The 26,019-nt window shown below is 42.4% G+C and overlaps 1 protein-coding gene across 1 annotated transcript in view; it reads right to left on the bottom strand.

The window, feature by feature from the left end:
* Positions 1 to 2,202: 2,202 nt before the first annotated feature.
* wtip (WT1 interacting protein) overlaps positions 2,203 to 26,019 on the bottom strand; it is a 27,550-nt gene continuing 3,733 nt past the window's right edge. The window contains exons 2-8 of the mRNA XM_035651966.1: positions 20,360 to 20,461; positions 10,100 to 10,167; positions 8,607 to 8,669; positions 8,171 to 8,301; positions 7,871 to 7,922; positions 7,154 to 7,222; positions 2,203 to 6,004 (exon numbers count right to left, since the gene is read on the bottom strand). Of these exons, the coding sequence (XP_035507859.1) occupies positions 5,852 to 6,004; positions 7,154 to 7,222; positions 7,871 to 7,922; positions 8,171 to 8,301; positions 8,607 to 8,669; positions 10,100 to 10,167; positions 20,360 to 20,461 (638 nt within the window). The 3' untranslated portion in view covers positions 2,203 to 5,851. The remainder of the gene's footprint in view (positions 6,005 to 7,153; positions 7,223 to 7,870; positions 7,923 to 8,170; positions 8,302 to 8,606; positions 8,670 to 10,099; positions 10,168 to 20,359; positions 20,462 to 26,019) is intronic.

The raw sequence follows: 26,019 nt of genomic DNA, 5'->3' as shown, positions 1-26,019 counted from the left end.
AGCACACATTTAATGTAGCTAATGAAGAGTTGTGGGAGTTTTTGTTGTTTCCACTGGGAGTCTGAGGTTGTAATTGTAGTTTTGAAATAATGGTTTTGTTTATTGTTTCATAATGTGGGTGTTATGGAGCCCTTTGAGACCGTTGGCTGTCACTAACTGCTATATAAATAAACTTGACTAATGCTAGCGTAAACTACAATTTGTAAAACAGCAACATCAATGGTAAGCAATAGTAAAGGAGGACAGAGAAGAGCCAGCGAGATCCAACCATAATCCAGTGACCCCTGCATATTAGGGAGATATGTCAGAAGAAGACATTAAGAGATACAGAGAAATATGAGAGTGCAGTTAGAGGGAATAAAGGAGATTTGACTGCTCAAGTTGATTTTTTTTCATCTTTAACAGAAAGTTAGAGTTCCAGCTAGGTAAGTGGAAAACCACTTACATGCCATGTTCATGGTCCATGGTCAACTCCAAACCATTCTTAGCTCCTGTCCATACCTCTAAACTTTAACTGTATTTAATGATTGTTTTGGCTCCGTTTCAGTGTGCAGAACTCTTAACTTGTGGTTCGTATAGTTTCCAAATGTAGAACAGGAGCCAGAGTCTTCAGCGACCAAGCTCCTCTCCTGTGGAACCAGCTCCCAGTTTGTGTTCAGACACATTCACATTCAAGAGTAGGCTAAAAGTCCTCTTTTATAAAGCTTATAGTTAGGGCTGGCTGAGGTGAGTCCTGAACCATCCCTTAGTTATGCTGCTATAGGCCCTGACTGCCGGACGACTTCCCATGATGCACTGAGCTCCTCTCTCTTTCTCTCCCTCTCTATCGGCACACATTCATGTCCCATTAATGCATGTTGAGTTCTGTTCTTCCCTGGAGTTTTTGTGCTTTCTCATCTTACAGGTTCCCATAGATTGTGGATTCTGCCATCATCTTCATCATCATCATCATCATCATTATTGGTCATATTTATACCATTATTGTTATTATTGCATCTCTCTATCTCTCTCTCAGCAGCAACATAACTATAAGTACTCCACCAGTACTGCTGTTCATTTCACAACATTAGCGAAAAAAAGCAATTATCTTTTGATTACTGTTCAACACTGCATTGTATATGAGTATCATTACACTAAATTACATTAAATTGTGTTCAATGAATGTTTTCCAGCATTACAGTATTACTGTATTTTAGAGGGTTACCGTAAAATTGTGTCTTTAATTGTGGTTGATACAGAAAAGAAATAATGAACTGATGCAGTGAAGCAGCCTACAATGGTAATCATCATTTTGCCTTTTATGAATATATGATTTGCTGTTGTGGTAAGCTGGACTCTACACTTCAGTCTCTATAGTTATATTATAGATATATACACTACATATATACACTAATTGTCTGTCTTGATGAGAGAGAACTGAGACCTTTCGTATCTGTATGCTACAGGAAATATGGATCTGTCCATAAGTAACTAAATCAGGACTGACACTATGACTCACTAATTAACAAACTGTATCTTGTTTGTTCATTTCCTTACAAAAACGGAAGTGTAAAAAGAGCAATCTAAAGTTTGGGTTAAACTAATTGGCTGCTAGCTGCATATTTAGCATAGGATTTTGCTTAGTGTAATAGAGCCTACCACTTACAGCAACCTTAGGGAATACATGTGCGAATGCATTTCTGGTGCAAAACTGTACATGTTGTCATAACTAGTGTAAAGCTGTGAGATGATGTCTATGAAACACACAGCTGGAACTGTACTGCAGCCTGTTCTCAAGGACTGTTTATAGATTATGTTTTTCAATTTATTTATCTGACTGCGAACATCATTTAAATAATGAATCTCCATGTGTAACATTAAGGACACATTTCCTTCACTATATATAATCTATAATGTGTCACTGATACAAACATGTCTGTAATTACAGCAAAGATCTGACAATTTTAGTAAAACAAGTAGCATTTTTCTGTATATTGTCAGAAATGTGTGTTTTAGAGTGCTATCATTTAATGTTCAGTGCCAAAGACTTCCAAATTAAAACCAATCATTAAGGGTGTATGCAAAACAAATTCTTTACAACAAAACTGTGTCGGTTTCATGGCAGCAGTATTTTGTAACTGGGTGTAATTTTGTGGTGGCAGATTTCATGCTGTATAGAAACATAATCCAAAAAAATGGCAAAAAATCAAACTGAACAAACACTTTTTTGCAGTTAGCTACAAAACCACTTTATTGAAAAAGCAGATTATGTCATCTACAGTTAAATGATACGTCCCGATTTTTAATACATTAAATAACTTTAGACTTTTTTCATGTTTAGATAAATAGATCTAGTTTCCTTTTTTTATGAACCATCTAGGTAATCAAAACACTTAGCGATACAAAAGATGTGTGACAGGTGTCGAGATGTGCTTGTTGGAACTACCAGTAGGAGAAGAAGTCCTCTCTTTCCAAGTGATTTTTGACAAAAAAATAAAATAAAAAACTAGCCTCTTTATGTACAGGGTAACTAGCTGTGTGCTATGCAATAGAAACTGAAGTAGTACTTTTAAAACAGGTGAATTAAGACATCTTTAAAAGGGGATACACTCTGATGTTGTTAAGTTTTTCTTGGGGGTTGATATTGTGCAGAGTAAACAAAAAAAACCCTCATTCATGGCACACATTACTTGACCAGGACCCCTGTACAAAGCTGAGGTTAATCAAATGACAAGGGGGGAATGTCTCACATATGCAGTCCTTTCTCTTTTCTGCTTTTACAAATATACAAACACTAATCATTATTACATTCGAATGAATCTCATCACATCAGGTTACATAAGAAAGCACTTTCTGCCTGTGGTGACCCCTGCCTTCAGTCCGTTTTTGACACATTCAGTAGTATTCATTGAGACCTGCGTGTACAGTAATACAGTATGAATAAGAGCTGGGCCAGTGTTTGCATAAAATACTTGGTGATTGTTTTATTCTTGTTCTAATACCAGATGGATGGAGTTTGCCACAGTCAGAGAATGATATACCAGCTACTGGAACGTGTGTAAACCTTACCAACATAGTACTAGACAGACGTTCGAACACACACACCAAGAATTAGACAAAAACATCTGGAAAGAAGGTGATGAACAAACGCAGTCATCAAAATCATCACTGGGTTACAACAGAGAGAGCAGGGGTCAATGTGCTGGCTGCCCTGCAAACACGGTGAGGTGCTTGTGCCATGGCCCTGCCACTAGCACAAGCCCACACACACACATACACACTCTCACACACTCATACAAACACTTTTACACAATTAGCTCATATTTGAAATAAGCACACGTAGTTGGGGTTTAATGCATAAATGTGCAGCAGCTCAGATTTTTGCTCGGTGCAAGAGTGAGCTGAGTTTTCCTCAAAAACAGAAGTTCCCTAAAACATCTTACAGGGGAAGGACCTATTGAGTGCCAATCTGAAAAAAAATTCATCAGTGACCGTAACTAAGTGGGGAGGGGTGAGACCATTTTTCCAGCACCCCCATAGCTCAGAGTTTTATGCAGTTTTTGTTTGGTATATATACACACACACGCAGGACCCACTGCAACACATACATGCAAGTGCCTGCCCACACACACACATACATACACAGACACACACACACATACACAGACGCACACAACCAGCAAGGGAAATGTGGGGAGGGGGACTCCTCTAAAAAGCGCGGGTGGGACCAGCAGCTCCGGGTTCTCAGGGACGTCCTCCCAAAACACAACAGCAGACTGTGAGACACACAAACATACCTGTTCTGTCTTAAGGCATGTGGACAAGTGGAGGTTCCTCGTAGTAACGCACTGTGTTCTCAGTGCTCATATGACAAAAACCAGTGTCTGGGAAAACATACCAGGAAACAGTGTCCTGAACAGACCTGGTGCAAAAGGTATCACTCAAATTGTTTTGATTCCTTCTTTGAGTACCAGACGGGCCAGATGCCACATTTACAGTGTCCGTGACAGAAAATGACTTTTGGTAGTATAAATAAGGAATAGATATATGTTCATTAATGATTTTTAGTCCTGATTTTGATCTCCGTTGAGGCTCCTGGTGCACACAACTAACACTTTATATAATTTGTTACATAATGATGTTTGGACAAATCTTTTCCAATCAGAGTTCTTTCGTTATTTTTTTTTATTACGACAGAGCTTTATATTACTTCTAATCTTTACAGTTCGCTTTTGATTTCTATGATGACTGCTGAGTCTTTTAGTGTTCTACCAAGGGTCCTAAATCTTAGCATTTAAAGACCAATTTCTAGCTAAGCTCTCAGCTTTGAAGATTAAGCTTAAATCCTAATCTTACAGCTCCGTGTGTTAACTTGGTAAAAATAGGCGCAACTTAGAGCGAAGGTCAGAAAAAGTCTCAGTGCTAAGGTACATGCATACATGGTTACGTTTTGTAGGACCTGGGTTACAAAGAACTTTATTGAATGAATGAATGAATGAATGAATGAATGTACTGGAGAGGTTGACCAGTTCAGCTAAATAGTAACTCGTAACTTTAGTAACAAACTGCCTCAGGTTTAACCAGACGGTGAAATTTAAGGTATGCAGAAATGTCTGACTTGTAGAGTGTGTTACAGCTGTCTACAGTCTACATGCAGTCTACAAGGAACACATTTGTTGCCAAAAACTTGATTTAGACACGACAAATTTGGTACTCAGAGTGGAATAAAACTGAAGGCAATTTCTATTTGAGCCAGGTCTGCTCCTACAAAGCCTGTGGATCTGGGACCCACTGACAGACATGAAGAGGCTCTGTGTCCTCAAACAGAAATGATACAACAGACCCAAAATCTTCAGAAGCTTCTGACTGCGTGACAGACAGCATGTTTCACCTCTGAATCTATCGCGAGCGCAGCAACAGAAAAACAAAATCTACATCTATGTTCTTATGTGGAAAACATCTGCAAAATATATATTCATATATAAAAGACAATCTATGTGCATCTAAAATTTTCTTTTTCTGTCATAATATAATCATTAATTAAGACACTGCTTGTGAATCTCTCAAGGTCTCTTCTAAGACTTCTAAGTGGAATGTCAGTCAGTTCTCTGGGCTTGTGGTGCTACGGTGCATCTGTTATTTCGGGGCGGTGCAGGGTCAGGGTCAGGAGCGATGAGTTCATAGTTTTTCCTCACAGCCCTGTGTCGTGATGCTGGGTGTCCTTTGCATAGCCTTTAGCAGGACTCCATTTTAGTGTTAGAAGCTGCACGGAGAGAGCCCGCTCTGAAGGCACAGCACGCCCACCCTGGGGTCTGTCCGGTCCAGCCAGCACCGGAATGTAGTGGCTCGTTCCCTGGCCTCCCCGACACCGACATCGGCAGCACTCTGTAGACGTGACAGCACCGGTGAATCCGCTGCGGTAAACCGCTTCAGTCAGAGCTCAAGAATGAAAAACATGGAAAGGAAGAGCGGGAAGTAAGGAGAGAGACGAGTTTGCGTGCTCCAATCTAAAAGCTCTCTCTTTGATGAATGTGCAGGGGTCAGGAGGTGTGACGTCACCGGGGGCCTCTGGGTGAGCCGGCGTGTTGGCTTTCAGGGTTTAGGCACCCCAGGGGAAGGGGGGACCACAGATGGAGGAGGAGGGGGAGTCTTTTTCCCAGCCCTGTCATGTGACAGCAGGGCTTGTGGTAGGAGCTGCACTGTGTGTGTTGGTCCACAGCCCGGCCGTCCAGTTGAGGACAGAGGAAGTCGATGAAGGGCTTCCCTGAAACTGCTTTAGGGGGCCGGGGCCTTTTCTTTTTTTTTTTCCTGCTGCTGGTGTCTCGGATCACCCGGGAGGCGGGGCTTGGTTGCTGTCCACCCTACTCCCACCTCACAGCTCTGTGACGTGGAGGGGGTAGGTGGGGGGCAGGTGGGCAGGGACCTGTGACTGGAGCCGGTGGATGTGGCAGCTGTGGCAGAGCAGGTGGCCTTCCAGTGGATAACAGCGGTGGCCCTCTTCGTCGTTTAGCTGGAGACCACAGTCCTGAAAGAGTGGCATAAAGACAGAAGCATGAACACATCACGAAGGCGATGAATAACTAAACCCTGATGTGCTTTGTTAATACAAAATCTATTTAAAGGAATAGTCTGACATCACTCTCTTATATCTATCATATACATGCAGTGACCGGCCCTACTCTGCCGCTATGGTGATTCAGACCTGGATAGCAGCTGAAAATTCATGTATTATAAATGAATTTGCACTGATTGTTTATTCTACTTAGTATTGTTACATCTAGTAGAAAAATGTTCAATTGAAGAAAAAAAAAAGAAAAGAAAAAACTTTGAAGGTACCTCATGTGTTACAGAATCTGATTTCCCCCCCTCCAATATGTAATGAATTTACCATTAGCAGGATGATTCAGCTCTGGACTTTACCCTTCCTCTGTCCATAAGCCCCCCACAACTTGGCTGAATGATTACCCACTGCTTACATAATGATCTGGTCCATTTGTATGAAGTGGAATGTCAACCATTCAGAGAAATCTGTCTTATCCTGCTCATAAGGACAGTAGAAATGATCTGGTCTCTCAATTCAGTATTTACAATGCACAAAAACATATGCAGAATGACTGCAGGGTGGCATGAAATGTTAATGTTAAGACTTGCACTGCAAACCATCTGACGCAGGTGAGTGGCAGGATGACTGCGATTTCACAAGTCTGGTTTAGGCAACAAGTCCCCAGCTGAGTTCAGATCTCAACGCTGGAATGCACTTTGTCAATGAGTCACAGTGTTGAGCTGTAACCTTGGGTTGGTATCCGTCTGAGTGTTTTTTCTGTGTGTGTGTGTGTGTGTGTGTGTGTGTGTGTGTCTCTCATTCATTCCACAACAGACTGCAGCGGTGATTCACACCCACCGCTACAAAACAGCCTTAGTCTCATCCCACGATTTGCAGCTCTTACCCAGTTTCACTAGTGGATAAATGTGTCTGTGCACGATCGGCTCAACAGTGTGTGTGTGTGTGTGTGTGTGTGTGTGTTTCACAAGAGCCTAAGAAGTTGACTCATACACAGAGATGCTGAATCGACTCTAGTCAAATCACATGCATGGTAGACTGCTCTTACTCATACTCCCTATGTGTGACTCTGTGTGTGTGTGTGTGTTTGTGAGGACAGAGTGCAGGCCTCACCTCACAGTGGTAACACTCCACATGGTAGTCCTTGTCCATGGAAACTACCCGGATAGTTTCCTCAGAGCCCTGGTGGGACAAACACACAGTAAGACCTTCTCATCACATCAGTCTAGTGTCTCATTAAAGTGATGGTCCAATAAGCAGCAGGTCTCAGGTCTGATCCCTGCAGCTGCCACGTGTCCTGAGGCAACACACTGCTCCTCTCTCTCTCCGTGTGTCTCTGTGGTTTTGCCAGTTTTATCAGAGAAATGCTTACTTTCAGCCTGCTTTGTTTTGGCAGGAGCAATAGACAAGATCAATTTAGCTCAGTTTGGGTTTTTGTCTTCATTTTAATTTATTTTGATACAGTGTGACTAATAAAACATTTTAGTACTTTGTTTGCTTCATGTCATATTAACAGAAACCAACATAATCTAAGACCAGAGGCACATTTGTCTCACATTAAAGGCAACATTTTGAAATCATCTGATGGTTATCTTTCCACGGAATCCGCCAGGTTGAATTGACATGTTTTTACAGAACGGACAAACTGGCTCTAGATAGGGCAGTCACCATAGTAACTCCTTTGTGCTTGGAAAGGAAGGTGAAGCGAGAGAGTGGCAATTTGCAACTACACCGTTTTGGACCATTTACTGAACCAGAGTGGATTTTTAGTAAAGAATATTTCTTGGAGATGATCAACTATGTTAGGACTGATTCATGTATGCTCCTTACCTGGGCTGGAAGGATGGGCTGGTTGCAAGAGGCACACTTGGGAGCAAAAACCCTGAGAGAGAAATATTAAATCAGTTGACTTCTTATTCTACACCAGATTTTTACAAATACATAATCAGGACGATACAGTTTCAAATAAATACAGCAGCAGGAGTAGAGCGAGAACCAAACATTTTACGACAAACTGCTATTTCCATGTTCCAAATTGTCCTCTTTGTGCTGAACAGCTTGTTAGGCCACATTCTGTCATGCAGTAATCACATTTTATCAGTGTGCAGAGCAGAGACATGTCCTCCTTACGTGTGGTAGTCTTTGACACAGTAGATGTTGTTCCCAACGTCCACAGTGAAAGGCACTCCATCTAGACCCTCTTTACACACCACGCAGCGGAAACAGCCAGGATGGTATGACTTGCCTAGCGCCTGGAGGATCTAGACGCCCACACACACACACACAGAAGAAAAACACACAAGATAACAGTGAGACTTGGCAGTGAGGCCACTGAGTTCATGTAGTGACATACAATGGGCTGCCATCGGGGAGGTTGAGATTAAAAACACAAACTGAGTGAGGAGTGGGGCGCTAAAATTTTACGCTTTAATATAGCATTTTGTGATTTTATGTCTGCACAATCCCATAGTGACTTTGCTTTACTTGTCCTAAGTATACATTCTATCCTATATAGCATACATGCATTCACCCTTTGCTTTACATTATTTTTTGCTATCGCTCTTACCATCTCCATGATGAGGTGCCCACACACAAAGCACTTCTCAGCTGTCTGCTGGAAACCAGAGTACTGTGGGTAGGAAAAGACACAGGATGTATTATCCTCGGCAGTGAATTCTGGAGAATTTTGTGATGGCAATACAATTAGTGGAACATGTACTGCTTCACACCTGATGCATGAACTTGTTTCAGTCCTCGACTCATCTACAGAGGGTGCTGCTGCACTCTTTAAATTAACACGTAAAGGCTTTCTCTCACAATCCTCTGTCTCTCGGCTGACACGTTCGTCCGGCTGCAGCGACCTGTGGTGCCTAACCTATGCATTTTTAAATCTGTATTTCTCTGAGGGAGGGTGCTGCTGTTGTTCTGCATGGCCCTCCATCATATTCAAACAGTTAAATCCAGTTGTGAATTACCATGTGTTTGTTGGCCGGTGAGTATCTCCACTGGACCAACTGGGTGTGACTTGCTTTCTGTGTGTTACAGGAAACTAAACACCCAGCACCACATCAATAGCTCCTCTCCCTCCAACCCCAAGCGCAAGCAGATAATAAAGGTGACCATCTGCAGCTCACAACCCCCTCAAGGTCGTGACCTGATGACTGGGGGGTGGGCTACCAGGTGGAGGTGGGAGGTGGTGATGGGCAGTCTGCCCCCTGCCCTGACATCTCAACTGCAGATCTACCATCTGCCACCACCCCACCGCTCCCGAGACACCCCCAGGGTGACAAGCCGGACTAGTCGAGAATTAGCAGTATGAGGGAAGCGGAAGAAGATTAGTCTCATCCCGTCATCTGACCTCCAGCATCAGTTTATCACTGAGAGGCAGTGATTGTTAAGTGCAAAACAGGAATTTCTCTAAGGGGAAGCTGCCGATAAACAGGAAGTGTGGAAAGCAGATGAGGCCATGTGTTGTGAATTTGTTTGGAATATAAAGCTGTTTTCAACATTTATGTCACACGAACATTTTGTCAGATTCTTCCTCCATGTTTGGAAACAATTTTGTCACATTCAGTTAATAACAGCATCACCAACAGCTACACTACATAACACATAATGATTCAAAACTGTCATTCTTTCATCTTGGTGAGTCTGTCTACATTAAAACTTCTCATTACAATAATTCTGACAGAACACAAAGGCATCATGAGGGTAGGCATTGGATTTGGCCTGTTAACCTGAAGCAGATGGACCAGGAGCTACAGCTGTCCACCTCCCACTCTTAATTGTAAGTGCCCGGAGCTGCTCGGGGGGTAATTGAGCTCCTTGGGGAAACTCGGGGGAAATTAGTGTGAATTGGAGGGGTGGTGCTAAAGTCCTAATTGTAGCTGCGATGTCCGTTTCCTCTGGAGGGTTGCAGAATGTACCCAGAGATCCTAATCATTCGCTCTGCTCCACCCGCTCCTCTCTCAACGCGCCATGAAGCAAGGATAGAGTGCTACCAGCGGTTCTGCTCACCACAGAGTAAAATCAATACTCATGAACACACAGGTGACTTACCAGGAAATCCTCCTCACAATATACCTTCCCGTTGACGTTGTAGAACGCTTTCCCTCGCAGCCTCCGCCCTAAAAGAAAGACAATAAATTAAATCTACATATTTAAGTATGGAAGGGTTTGCTGCATATAGACAACATAGCCAAGAGTACTTTTGGTTTGGATTTGTTTTTCATAGTTTGGGCAAGGCTTCTTTATTCCAATAAAGGCATATACAATATACAATATACAGCATACAATCACATATCAGACAAGCTTCCAACTTTGTAGCAATAGTTTGAAACAACATTATTCCCTATTCCAACATGACAACGTTATGATGTAATAGCCAGGTTCATAGAGAAATCATTTTCTCAGTTTGGTACAGAGGAACCCCATCGCCTTTGAGCTAACCTGGAAGGTTGAATCAGAGCTGTAGTCCAAATAGAGATAAGTATCATAGCTTCAACAGTTCCACAAAATGTGACTTATTCTTATTTTTTTCTGTCCTTGACATGCTGGTCAAAAACAGTGTAAGAGATTATGTCAGACACAGCACATAGAATAAAATCTTTTTATAACAATTTCTGTCAACGTCTAACACTCTAAATCAAAATACATCATACTGTATCTCTTCCTTAATCTCCCTACTTTACAACCACAACAGCAGGTCAGTGTGGAGCAGATGGTTGGCCGAATGTAGGCGACATCCTGCCTGCGCCTCCGTTTAATTACATCGGCTATTGATCCCAACAGGATTCCATTCACAACCCATACACAATCAATACAGCAGGCCATTTCCAGCCCCCCCTTCCCATCCCTGCCATTGTGCACCATCCACAGACAGACCAACAATAGCAGACAGGAGGGAGGATGTCCCAAACCTCAACATATGCATAAACACCAGTGCTAAAACAATCAATCCATTAGTGTATTGAAATGTTAATTACCCATTAACATCTATGGTCATTCATCTTGATATAAGATCCAACCATTACTGCTAATATTGGCTTTATCATCATCAAATAAAAACTTTCCTCGGATACTGGTTTGCACATTACAGACATCACTTTGGTGGTCTTGGACAGTATTTTTGACATTTCGAAAAGACTATAAGACATGAAAACAATCAATGGTTGCACTTCGGCACCTTGCAAACACATCCAGAGGAACATGTCCACACCACAACGGGCCCAGGTTCAGCATACTGAGCTTCCAGCTCCGAGTGTGAAGGCTGAATTCCTCTGGGTGAGCCTTCATTCATCAGAATCCAAGTTTGAATCCAATTTAAAAAGAAATTCTGCTGCGGGCTGGCTTCTGCAACCCCCTGCCATGCACCCCTTACAGCTCGCCCATTCAAATTCATTTAACAGCAGCGGTGTCTCTCTGGCAGCACGATGACTTCACCCGAGCCTGGCAGACGAAGCACACGGATCTCATAAATCTGCTGGATTAGTCAGATTTAATTGTCGTCCCGAGCCACCATTGATTTTATGGGTGTCCCCGCATGGGAAATCTGCCACCCCCCCCTCTCTCTTTTTAACACGGAAATTTATGCAATCGCTGTATTTCACACACAAACACAGTGTCACAATGCTGGGAGATGGCAATACATTAACACCCACATAAATGGCTGGAGCAGCCGAGGAATGCTGTCCACACAATAGGTGAGACTTTTAAGACTTTGAGACTAAGGAGCAATTAGCATTTTGGTAGCGTGGAGCAAAGAGAAAAAAGCAGGATCGAAGAAGAGCGCCATGTGAAGCAACTCTTAAGAGACACTGTCTTTAAAACCGAGACTTTGGAGAGGCTAAACTCACAGGAACAGTGAGATTATAGTGAACAGTGCAGCAGCAGGGGCTGTGAGGTGTTGCTGTGTGCTTGTCTGTGGCCTCTGCTCTGGAGTTTGGGGTCTGGAAGGTGAACACAAAGGCCCCAGTGCTGATGACTGTGTGGAGCGCTGCTAGGGGAGCGGGCCGACTGAGCAAACGGGGACATTCTTTCTGCCTGAGGTCACTAGCTGGTCCCATTCAACCCCCCACACCTCTCCAACACCCGCTCTCTGCCCGTTTCCCTCACCGAGAAAGGGAGGGGGAGGGCTGCATGCCTGCCTCTCTCTCCTCTGGCCTTTTGTCACCAGACAGAGAGCCCGAACCTCCTCACAGCGCTATAAGTGATAGAACCAGAGGCTCCGTTTACAAGTTACTATCTATGTGCAGGTTTTTAGAAAGCCAGATTTAAGAGCTCATTAACCCTAAATGGAATTGGATGCATTACAAACTTAACTGCACAATGTAAGATCCAAATGTAAACCTAATGAACATAAGGTTTGTGCCTCCTATCCCTCTCAAAACAGACCTACATTTTGAATTATAACTGGTTTAAAATATAGGTCATATGGCCAAAAACTGAATGATTGGGTCTAAACAAGCTGGAAGAACATACAATATAAAAAAATGCAACTAACCATATAAATGGTAATTTAACCACAAAATAATTTACAGTGACATGATGACTCATCTTGCTCTAGTTGCTTGTTCTACGGTCACAGTGTTACTGCTGAGGCTTTAAGGCCCTGACCTCTGCTCTCCTTAATGCTGGTGGCTTGTAATTTTGTTCATTTAGGAATTAGAGCTAGTGCTATTACTGTTAATGCATTCATTTTGAATGATGGTGTTGCCATGGGAATGAGCGTTTGGCTGGTGTAAGAGTACTGATGTGCCACCAAGGCAAAGGTTTTATTCAGCTAAATTTCCCTCTGGTCTAGCAGTTGTGCCGAGAGCCTGTTTCCACAAAAGAAACTGGAACGTACCCATTTCCACATATCAACAGCAACAGTTACTGGTAGCTCTGTGAGGCTGTATGGAGATTTTTCAGGTGGATCATGTGGGATACGTGGTCTTTTCTATGGTTACTTAAATAAAATCATAGGTAGCTTTTCAGCTCTAGCCATAACCCTTTCAAAGAGCAGTTAACACCCCAGAGTGAGTCCTTTATTGTTGCTGAAGGAGCATGTTCACCCTTGTTTTCTTCTTTTATCCTTTTAGGCCTAGATCAGACTCTCTTGTTGTATCTATTGGTACGATACAGCTGTAATGATGATCTTATGTACTTATGTACTGAAAACTTGCTTTCCCTGACCAAAGAGTTGCTGCAGCAATCATGTTCTCTCAATTGTTATAAAGTGTTATAAGTGGATAAGATAGGATTTTTTTATATGCAGCCTGAGATGAGGTCTACATGTGCCACTTTAGCCAAAGAGTGCAAGTTTCAACTCTGTTTAACTTTGATAGACAGTGTAATGAAGCATATTGTGTTTGAAAATGGAGCAGTCATTATTCTGATATTGTGCTTTAATTGCTTTCTCAGTGTTTCTTTTAACCTACATTGAACCCGTAACATCATATCCTTCTTGTATGCCAAGTGCAGGACAGTTTTGTTGGACTAAACATTAACTGTGCACCCACACAGGTGTTTCAGGTTGAAGTTACAGAGATATGTTGGAATTACATAAGGTCACCCAACTGTTTGAACCAATAAGAACCGTAGCTGTCACTTCTTATTCAAAATTCAAAACTTTTGTTTGAATGCAGGGAAAACATTTAATATTCGATTGTAGTCAAAGCGGTGTGTGGAAATATTTTGGATTCTACACTACACTACAACAAAGATAAGTCTGTTTGTGGACTTTGTAAAAAGCAGTTGCCTTTCTCTTCAAGGACAATAAATGTGAGGGCTTACCTGCTAGCTAGTCACCCGAGTAAAGCAGTGGAGGCACTAGAAACAACGTCTTCATACTGCCTACTGTTGCCACACTCATCCAAACCAATAGGATAACCAGAGCTATATGCAGGGATATGCTGCCCATTGGGGCTGTTTCAGGAGAAGGTTTTTAGGATAAAGAACTGAAGCAACAATATTAAATTCCAAATTGCACCACAATCTCAAGACAAATAGTGCAGTTGTATGACAAAACGCATTCATTACTTTTTTTTCTTTTTTAAATGAGGGGTATGACATGCAGCAAAAGGTCGCCAGCTTGAATTGCACTGTTACCATTCAGGTACCAAGGCGCTCCCGAAGGTGTAACCTCTCCCATCCTAACAGCTGTCAATCAAACAGCCCCCCACAGCCTTCAGATAAGGTCTAATGAGGCAAATAAGTGAAAACAACTGTGTAGTTGGACAATGGGTAAGAAGGGCCTTTAAGGCGGTGTAAATATGGAAATGCACAATGCTGTCATTATGACAGAAGGATCCATGCTAAAATATTCCTATAGTTTTTATTTAGATACATCTCTGAGTAGTGTTTACCTTTGAAATCTCTAAACCCACACTGCAATTGCTGCAAAAAAAAACTGGGTCATATCCATTCCATGCAGAAGTGTTTGCCAACTTCCTATTGGTCATATGCCTTGGTGTGTGTCAACATGTTATAACCTCTTGGTTCCTCTTTGTTTTATGAATTTGAGCGTTCATCTTGGCATGAAATTATTTTGCAATTGTCGTAACTCAAGATTCAAACTGTAATTTCTGTTTGAGCAAACTTCGAGCTAATCATGTAGCAATGAAGCAGGCAGGTTTGTTGAATCTTTGTAACTGAACACAACACATCCTCAAATCAGACATTTACATCAATGTGTTGCTTATAGTAGTGGCTGGCTGCAGCTGAAAACCTACAAGCAATCACATCTCTGATTCTGGCTGTGCAATCAGGTTGATTAGTCACGATGTGTAAAAGCTTCTGAGCGTCCTATCGCAGCCCAGACCTGCCTGCATTCACTCTGAAAAAGCTCATGGCACGACATCAGGTTGCCTCTGGCTCGGGCCATTCCAGTGCGAGTGTTTTTACATATTTTTGTAAAATCGGGATGTCCACACTGTTCTGTTCTGTATTTTATCACCTCGGTATTCTTAATGGTTGCCAGTGACAATAATCCAGTCTCATGAGAGGTACTGCTTGCTCTTGCTGGTGGGATGCATCACTCAGCCTCTCTGTTCTCTTTCTCTGGCAGAGAAACCAGAGCTCTGGCCAGGCTAGAAGGACAGATAAATGCAGTGATTTACCCACAAAGGAGCTTCAAACTGATTTTTTACACCATGCCATGATGAGCCTGTGCAGGCCTGCAGTTTCAACAACATTTGGAGTATTTTTGGTGAAAACCCAGCCGTGGATGGAACAGGCAGCAGTAAGCATATCATCCATCATGAACGATGCAGCCCTCCACTAGAATGAGTAATATATCACACTGTTCTGACCGCTAATTGGGTCAATACGAGAGGTGTGCTCTGGTCAGACTTTGACTTTCCAAAGACACAACTTGGAACATCACAATATTTTAAAACTGGTTTGCTATTTGAAAGACATCTTAGAAACTGTAACCTCTTTTCAAGTTGACAATGAGAGACAGATCTACAAAGAGGGCACTTTTAAAATTGCAACCACAAAGCTGGTGGAGCCTTTGGTTTGAAGTATAGCTGTAGGGGAAAGGCTGGTGGAAATGTGGCAACAACTGCAGAGGCTAAACATGACTTTGATTGTGCAGAAAACGAATATATATGGGGAGAAGAAGGACGACAGAGGGATAGTGTGTGTTATTTTCTCATCATGTAGCCTGAGTGCTTTTGGGATTTCAAAGAAGAGAGGCTGTGAAATCCCTGCTAATGCATTTTTATGTGTTTCAAAATTACTTCTATTGACAGTCCTCCTAACACCATCAAATTTGTCCACGTCATGTTAAAAGGGACAGCGTACTGACAGTTTGGTAATGCAGCTCACATTACAGAATGATATTTACGAATAATTTACAAACTAATATTGAGGCATGATGATTAGGTAATGGAGCTTCCATGCCCTGTGCCTGCACGAGAGCAAAGGTTCACATGCAGTCAACTTTTCATGCCAACAAATGAAATAGTGAAAATAATATAAAGGTGCAAATTTAGGGCAATATTATGACACAGATCCTAGGTGCAACATGTCTCACAGGAGCTTGTCATTCATTAAAAGAAGAGGAGGAACGCAACTTTACGCCTTCTTTTCCAAACAAACCAGAAAGGTTAAATGCAGGGTGTCAAAATACAATACTGCTACAGGCTTGTTAGCTGTTGGCTCACTGACAACCTGCTAATGAGAACACTTGTTATTATCTAACAAGCTACTGACAGTATATTTTTTCTATAGACTGGTATGCCTTATATCAATACATCTGAGGTCTGTACAGGATATTTGAAGGTTAAAGATGAACTTAATGTGGTTTATATGACAGCTTCCATAGTCCTTATTCATATCACAATCTAATTGTTGCTAATAATGCTGCTATAATTAATGTGCACACAAACATACTGTATGACTCCAGAAACAAAACACAAAAGAAGTGAACGTTCCTGATTTCCGCTGCCTGGCAGGTGCAACTGGTAGCGGTGAAAGATTTGAGAAATTCAAGCCCCTGAGCTCTCTTCTCCTGCCAGTGCTTTCAGAGGCCGTTTGGATTACTCTAACACAGAAATGAGTCATCAGCCTTGCGGTTGACACTCTGCTCATCCAGCCTAAAGCAGCGCCTTTATTTATTTATTTTTATTTTATCCGGAGAAGGCGTGCTTATTTTCAACAACACCCTGACTCACAGTCATGCAGAAATATAAATTCACTCCAGTTTAAGCGCATTTCTGTGGGAAAATATATTTAGTGGCAAACTGATCCCCCAAACTGCCATTAAGGCTGCAGAGGGAAACAAACACCTTGCTTAATGGCACTGTAACAGTAGCTGTGAGAGGAGGAATCACTGCTCTTTAACATTATGCATAAAAATGGGCCTCAGCAGATGTACTTGTTTACAATGAAAAAGGAAACAAAGATCATTCTCAAAAGAAAAAACTGGACTGACCCTAGGGAGCTGAAACCACGTCAACTTTGGTTCATGTGTCTACACACGTACGCATGCACTTCTCCGTGCATGTGCCGTTTAACGTGAGCCCATGCCAGGCCTGCCCCCTCTGATAAGCAGGTCTGGTACACTTTGTGACTGTCTGATTGAGGTCCTCCAGCGAAGGCCGGCTGAAGTGGAGGGGGGTAGTTTGCATTCTTGGCCATTTCATGAAAAAAGGGTGCAACCATGGGAGTAAGCCAAGAGGAGGGCTCAATTATGCATGGTTAAACAAAGCCCAAGGCTACCAGTGAGCAATGTCTCAGCAAACTCGGCCTCACTCTGGAGCTCCCGACTCCAGGAGGACCCTACTCCTCAGAAAAAAAAGAGAAAAAAAAAAAGAAACCAAAAAACAAACAGGGACATAGGAACGTAGCTCCTGATAAATCACTGGATTGTGTTATGACAAGTGCAGGCACTTTGAAACTAAACTTCTCAGAGGCTTTCAAAACACCGCTTAAAAGAAAACATTCCCATTCACATGAGGTCAAATGATACATCACAAAGTTTACGTTACCAATAAACCATCTCGAGAGGCAAGACGGCCTGTGAAGCTATCAACAAGGACCTGCACTGAGCACAGAAAACGACTTGTTAACTAATCCTGGACATGATTTCTCCAATAAACGCAACAATAATTCTCTCAGGGGCTGTCTGTGGTTTTTGTCTAACAGCAATAAAGTCCTACATAACTATTTTATGATGTAATTAACCCCCCACCCCCTCCCCGTAAGTAATCCAGTCACCCTTTAAGAGTATTTTTAGTCTTCAGAGGAAATAATCTGGTTGTCTTACAAACAAGATCTGCGTCTTTGCTTCATTTCATCGCTGAAAGCCGTTTTCGGCGGCGTGGCTAGCTAGTGACTCCTCAACAAACAGCACTTATATCACTTATAACCACATCAGAGGCTACTTTTCCACTTTTCCACAGCAAACCCCACTACCTCAGCAACTGGACACTCGGCATCTGGCCCCTCTTTCTTCACACACACAATAAATCGGAAAAGTATGTGGCTTTGGTTACATGTAAATTATAGGCAGTTCTTCCAGAGCCGGAGGGGGTGGGGTGGAGGATCAGTATCCATGTATAGTACACATATGAAAGGAAGCAACCTGGCTAAAAAGCTTTCTCCCGACATCTTCCTCTTGTTTCCCTGGGAAACAGGAGAGGAGGGCTGGAGTCGGGTGACAGGGATGTCCAAAACACACAAGCACGCATGCTCGCCACGCACACACGCGAACACACACACACACACACCATCTATACTGTGAACACAGAAACAGATTTAATTACAGTCTTATAGACCAAATAATGTCTGCATTTTATTTCTTTGCAGAGTTATTAGCTTGTTCCTGCTGCAGAGAGAACTGAGCTGCCCTGCTGTCATTCTGCTGAACAGACCTCAGGCTGGAGGATCTTTTTTTAAGCAGCAGATGTTTTGATCCCCGACTGTAACACCACCTCTGACAGCAGGCTGGTGATACTAATGATGATTTTTCAGCAGCGACAGCAGCGGCTGAAGCTTAGAGCAAGGTTGTACGAAAGAACACAGAAATCTGCAGACAGGGAAGGTGGGAGGCTGGACACAAACTGAAGCACAAGCGTTAGCACACATTTTCCCACCGTTTTCTAAAGTCGGCGGTACAATCGATGGTGCGTGTAAGACGTGGGATGTATCTAAGGCGTGAACACGTCAGACTCATGGATTTTCAATTTTCCTGAAGAGCACTAAAAGGATAAAGTGGCAAACTAAGAGTCTTTTAGTCTCCAGACCTCTAATCACTGCCTCCATCTCTGATTTTGTCAGCAATACCGACATGTGTGATGCTGTGCTCATTGGCGGCTGTTTTTTTCCTGCCGGAGAAACAATCGACCAATCAGAGCTTTGTGGGAGAGATTAAGAATGGAGGCATAATTTTCCTGGGCCAGACAAATGGCCACAAAAAAGGGCGATAAGCGTGGGTGAGATCAACTGAGCTGTATGGGTTGTTGTGAGTCGACTTAGTTACAGATACAGAACTCTTAAAATCTACATATTTCTTGCTCATAACAACCTCTACTGCAGATTCCCTGTACAACAGAGGTTTTCAAATGGCAAAGGAGTGTTGTAGGGGGGTTGCATGGAGGGAGAGATGTGAGCCAAAGATAGTGTGTAAGACTCGTTATTGTAGTTTGTTCTGACGATTTGGCCCGCTTATCAGAGGCTGCAGCTGCAGCAGCTGTTGTGACACACAACTCATGAAGACAATGAAGATAATACTTTAAAACCCTTAGGGCCCGACTGCCACAATTTGCGTCAAAATTCGTACTCCTCAGAGTCATAACTCAGTTAAATCTGAACACACAGACATTAGACACACATTTTTAGATTCACTGTGACTAAACCAAAGTGAATAAATGTCCATACATCTGAATTTTAAAAAACTCCTTATAACTCGAGAACAGAGAACCATCAAATTCTTAAGTTGTCTTAAGTAATTCAGTGATAATTGTGTGCGCATCCATCAGCACATTGCAAACAGGAACTGCTGATAGCTCAGAATACTGTTGATGCCAATTTGCTTAAATGTAAACAAATATAGACTCAAGATGAAGATGTAAGTCACTGAATCCATACAGTAGCAACATTGTATTTCGTCTTTACATCCCCCAAAATATTATGGGAACTGTAGCTGGATTATCTCCCAAATAGCAGTGAGTCATGGATGGGGGTGGGAGGTCGCTGTTGTCTAAATTTTGCTTGAGGGTGGGCTGAGGCCTCAGAAAACCCCTGGGTCAGACTAATGATGACAACTGCACTACTTGCTGTTGATTGGTTACAGCAAAATATCAACTACTACAAAACAGAGACTGGATAATATGAACACTGTCGAACAGAATGAAGATAATACAGTCTGGTTTGATTGTCAGGCTTAAAATGGATGACCCAAGCCAGTGCTTTTGTAGCTGTCTGAAAGTGCAACACTTGTAATCTAGACAGGTAATTTTATACAGTATCTCCAGTCTACCAGCCTGGTCTCCAAATATAGAAAGCAGACTGCAGAGCAAACTGTAAGTACCAAATCATATGCAGCTTCTGACATTTCAAACCTGCTACCTGCACCACTACAGGAATGTGAAAATAGTCAAATATACAGAACGGATCATTTGCATGTTTAAAGTCAAACCCAAGAAAAGTTCAACACACAACAGTTTTTGGAAATGGACTTTGCTTCAGGTTGGCACCAAATTGGTCACTGAGGGGAATGGCTATGCTCACACATGCAGGATGCACTGGGGTGGGTTACCGCCCACGTTTGCAGACCGGATGATGAACCGGTTTCTACCATTATTTCACTAAATTGACAGTTTTACTTACCACAGGAGCAGCAGGTGAAGCAGTTTGTGTGATAAAGGTTGCCCATGGCCTGGCAGGCTTGGCTGGCTCCATATACACCCTTCCCACATTTGACGCAGATACCTGTTAGAGACATGTGGTCAGTTAGCCGATGTTATGTATCCTGAGAAAAATACTTTGTATGCAACAGTAGAATAAGAGCATCCTACAAGATCCTTCATGAGCTTATAACACTGTTAGAATTACACATCATTCTTTGACCACAAAACAAAACAAAACAAACTAATCTACCTCGGTTTTATGACTTATGAGATGCAATTGAGTGGATGTTGTACTATTCAATGACGATGTTGTCTGCTATCAGTGTGCACCATTAGAATCGAACAATTGCTGGATATGCTGCCAGCTTTGTTGGAGCTTTGCTGGAAAGCTGCTAAAAAAAAGGGACTGTGCCAAACCATGTGTGCATCCCTTTAATTATACAACAGTCAAAAAAGGATTAGCCTACTACAAATGTCATCACTACTGTACTTCCAGAGGCAGATTTCACCCCCTGTTGCCTCTGCAGCTTTTGAAGACCAACATCACAGTGAAATTCAAGGATGTCAAAGCATGTCAAGCTCTGAAACCAAACTGTGCCAAACACCAAACATTAACCAGTTATTAGAAATGCACAGTTGTGCTTTTAATTGAAGGTTAAAGATGTGTGACGCATGGCATGGTTTCAGTTTGGATACAAAAAGTTATATTTCTTAAAATGATTTCCATTCCAGTTGCAGAAGTCTTACCTAAACTTCTGACATTTCAGTGCATTACATCACACTGTTTGAAGACACACTACTTCAGGAAAGCTGATGATTATATCAAAATATGCTGAAGTGGATGTGGTGGGAGTGTTGGGAAGGGCATGCCAGAAACAAGGTACACCAGCAACAACTGTGCTTTTCCTTGTTACCAGGAAGAAAGCTGATGCAGTGCATGCATGCTGTGTGACGTACTGCTACACAATCATACCAGAAGAAGAAACTTTTGCACCCCTGAATTCACTTGTAAGAGTATATTGGTCATTTTGTATAATTTTCCCACTCTTTCACTATATTTTGGCCCCTTAACTAGATTTTAGAAATACTGAGGTCATGAGTGCAAACTCCTACTGCACAATCCTGCCCCCGTTAGAGTAGTCACCAAAAAACAAGTTAGCAAAATGTTCTTGAATTAAGTGAAATTATATCAATTATAAAGACCTTAAACGCCTCAAGGTTTAAGCTCAGAAAAAAATCATTATAGTTATTATTTATTATGAACTTATCACTCAAAACCTTAGCTAACCAGCTTCATGTGTGGGCGTTTGATCAGATTTGACTGTGCAACGTAAGCAAACAACTCCACCACTGTAATTAACCTTCTGATTCAAATGTCGCTAACTGGTGCACAGAGATCACCCATTTCCAACTGATCCGCTTCAAAATGAGCCAGACAGAATCTTTCATGTAAAAATAATCACAACTGTTACAAAGTCGGCAGAAAGTGGCGTGTTCTTGTAGGACTCCAATGCTCATCCTCTGAAACAGTAGCAACCACACAACCTTGGTGTCCTTAATGGTAGCTAGAGCCCTAACAATACTGTTTGGTGGTTTGTGGGGGCTGCATGGTGCCTGCTCCAACCTGAGTGGTAACCTTTCTCAGTCAGACTGCAGTTTGATGTCATGGACTGAGCAGTTTGACTGTAAAGAGACTGGGGATTACCTGCTGAACAGAAATGGTCAGGGAAGGGATATTTCTAATTAATAATTCTCTGCCCTTCTGACTACAATGTTGAACTTCTACCATTAGGCTGACTGTCTAATGGTAGAAGTTCATCACCAGGATGAGTGGTGCGCTGACCAACCCTGGAAGGAAGTAATAGGCTATCCACAGGTACACGTGGACTACGACATAATCCTAAGCAAACCAGCTAGACTATTATGACCTCTAGGGAAGAAATGAGATAGGGCAGGAAAAACAGTGGCTTAAAACTATCTGGTCGCAGCAGCGACAGACAGTCTCCAAACTCTCACGCACAAGACGACCTCCACTGGGGTCACATTCCTCAGGGAGTGCAGGGTCAAAGCCTGGGTGGGGTGAGTCCAGGGTCACGGTGACTACAGGACACAAGATCTCACAAGATCCCAACAGCGAGCTGCGCTCCAGCACCAACCCCGCCTCTTGACCCCCACAGATAAATTATTACTTATCTTTGAAATAAATACAATTGTCAGGATGGAATCAGAGCAAGGACACACTTTCTGTAACGTAATCGTGGAATTCCCTGTCTGTCTGAAGAAATTATTCCCCTTTCATGACAGCTGACACATGGCACCAGTGCAGTCCGTGACATTGTAAGAAACAGATAAAGGACAAGGGTACAAGAAAACCACCCAAAGGTTACATGTCCTCCCTTTAAACTTAATGTGTTTGCACAAATGAATTTGTTGGAATCAAAGTCAAATATTGGCATTTCCTGCTGTGACCTGAACCCGTGACTTCGCCAATGCACCAAATAAAGATAACAGGAGAAAATGGGCGATAAGAATGAACGAGTAAACTTCAAATGATCTTAAACAATTTCTCCAAAATAAAAGTCTATAAAAGAACACTGATGCATGAAGCCCTTCGTGTTTTTTACCTTCACACATTCCCTATTTGAGACTAGAAAACTACTAAACAGAGCCGATGAAATAGAAGTGTAAAAAAAACTGTTATGGTCATCCAGATAAACACATAGGAATTATTAGCCCAGGGCCAGAGATGCCTGAAGTAGAACCATGAAAGCCGAAAGACAGCTGACCATAGCTGTCAATAATGACTAACATTTACTGTTACATACCATTTCTTTGAAATTTTTTCATCCCTGATGTGACTCCTGGCAGGGCCTGGTTCAGCATCGGTAACCCTTATTCATCACAGCAGCTCGGGGGAAAATAAGGCTACTTTGTAAAAACAAAGGACCATGGCTGTAAATAAAAATGCCCTCTTGTAGCCTTTTTATAACGTAAATCATCAACACACTGCACATTTGCTCCTGGTAAATATTACACGCTGTATTTTCCTCCGATAGAATTTACCAAATGTTAGTCACTGTTTTATTTCTGCTACATAAATTGCTTCTTATTCCATTCTAGTGCGATTATATACGATATATCTTTTATGTTGCTTGTCACTTTCTGCCACTGGCTTGTAATGATGAATGCTACCTCTCTTGTGTAAGCATGCAGAGTTAATGAGTGAGTATTACGTTTAGCGAGGCCATGATACAGAGCCCTTTCCTCCATGTTCATACGAGCTGTCTGTTCCTCTTCTCTTACTGCATCAGGGACAGCATATATACTTCCTTTTCTGGTTATTTGCTATGACAGCAACGGATAGAGTTTCTTTTGATGTAACAATACTCCACAGATTATAAATGTGACTGGTAACTGCATATGGGTGGAGTTGATCATAGTCTTGCACCTTTTATCATTATGAGATGTAAGTGATTTGTCCTCAAAACTCCATATTTATGTGACTAATCCTATCTCAGACTGTGTTCTTTGTGTATAGACCTCTCTAAGTACTGTCATCCTGCCGCCTGGTGTACACTGATACCACAACCTTGACACAAAGGTTACCTCCAGAATTTCAACGTGTTCACACGGACCAACCAGGTACAACTGCCTCAATACACATCAGTCTGTCTGATGCCAATAAGCAAAGTCACAGATTCTCTTCTATTACACAGTTGACAGCTAGTGGGAAAACATAATGACAAAGGTTTAAGAGTGGAGTTCATATTTCAGTACACAACGACCACAGAAACATTTCGATGGCAGTGAGTGAGCTTGTGTTTTACCTCCTCGTGGCACCATAATGTGTCTAGTCTTTATGATGAGAGGAATTGCAAGCAGCTATATCATTCCCACAGAATGAATCTATGGCTATGCAATTACTGACATGACTCCTTAGTTTTGACTCTCTACCCATGGCTAAGCTAAAAAAAAAGGATGATTTATTTATAAAGCTACATCGATTTACCTTCATTACTTTATTCCCTCTGGTTACAGCTATACTGCAGTTTCTTAAAAACATATGCACCATGTGTTGGCAAGGCTTTTTCAACATGGGAACATTCTTTGTCATGAGAAAAAACACTAAAATCGTCCTGTGACCTGTTATGATTTCCACAAAAATGCTCAAAATCCTGAAATGTCTTATGAGCGAGGATGTGGTTATCATTTTACCGGACAGCAGGGAAATCTCTCTTGTTATTCATTTAAAACAGGATGCTGAATCCCTCATGTGCCCATTTCATAACATGCCCATGTGGCAAGGACAGGATGTTGTGCATTCACTGGGGTTAAAAATAAAACGGCGTCGCTTGATGCCCATACCTCGCTCCACCTTTAAACTAAATACTGCTGATCAGATCAAGTCAGTGTTTGGTTTTTCGATAGCGGCAGTGGTACATTGCTCAGTGTGGGCTTGTTATTATGCCTGCTTTTTAACATCCGATTCAAACTGATGATGGTATGAAAACAGGATATAGTATGATCATAAATCTGATGTAATGTGTGTAATGTGATTACAGGATGCGATTAGAATCTATTAATGATAATCATTCATTTGAGCAAGTGTTTTACAACCACCCATGACTTCTTATTCTACCATCGCTGAAAAACCACACAGAACGTGCTGTGAGTTGTAAGAAGGTTTGCACAGCCCGATTCATCAAACTTTAACGACTGCTCGGTGTGTGACTGACTTCTCACAGCACCATATCAAACCAATCTCTGAAACATATGAGCGGGTCACATGAGCAGTGTCAATCAAACAAATGAAGGGTGAAATACATAGAGGGATAGACAGTTTTCTAGTTTGTTGAATGAAATGCTGCCAAATATTTAAATAACATCTGCACGTCTTACAGGATGATTGGGTTGCTGCACAAGGAGCAGGTTCGTGTGTCTTCCCAGCCCGAAACGACTTGCAGTAAGGAACAGTATAAAAAAGCATGGCCTTTACAGCGTCAAAGCCTGGAAATACATCATCATTTCAGGTGAGAGGTCTTCACTTGTGAGACATCAGAGAGCGCTTGACACATCAGAGGATAATAAAGGCTTCAAACTTAAAGTGAGACTGAAGAATAATTATACATCTTTATGTCAGCTGCAATTTGTTCATGTACAGTATGCACAGAGTCAAAGCACAAATGTGCCTCAGTGTGCTCCTGTCCACAAGTCAGCGTCTGTGTGTGTGTGTGTGTGTCAGGCATGTGCATGACTACTGCCATTATAATTCTGGGCAGGTGATCAGACTTGACCCCCACCAACTATGTCTGGCCCGCCAGCCAAGATCGTGTGCCAAGTGTCTGGTGTTGCCCGACTCCCCACTGGCTGGTTAATGAAGGGCTTTGCGGGGGAGTCAGGGCGGGGTGGCGGTGGTGGGGAGGGGAGGGGGGTAATGGGTGGGCCTCCCCTCTGTTGCTTCAATTGCAGGCTTGTATCGGGCCAGCTGTTGATTCACAGCTCCTTCGCCACCACAACAAACAGAGGCCACACAAGGGCCGGCCGGCAAAGCAGAGCCAGGCCAGTGTGGGACACTGGCAGGCAGCGCTGCCACCCCCCCGCCCTAAAAAAGCAAAAAAAAAAAAAAGCCCCGGCGATCAA

The sequence above is a fragment of the Morone saxatilis genome, unplaced genomic scaffold (genome assembly GCF_004916995.1).
Source record: "Morone saxatilis isolate NCDOM2014 unplaced genomic scaffold, NCSU_SB_2.0 Contig11, whole genome shotgun sequence".
In the NCBI taxonomy this organism is placed as follows: domain Eukaryota; kingdom Metazoa; phylum Chordata; class Actinopteri; family Moronidae; genus Morone; species Morone saxatilis.
Note: the sequence above shows the minus strand (reverse complement) of the source record. Positions and strands in the feature narration are given on the sequence as shown.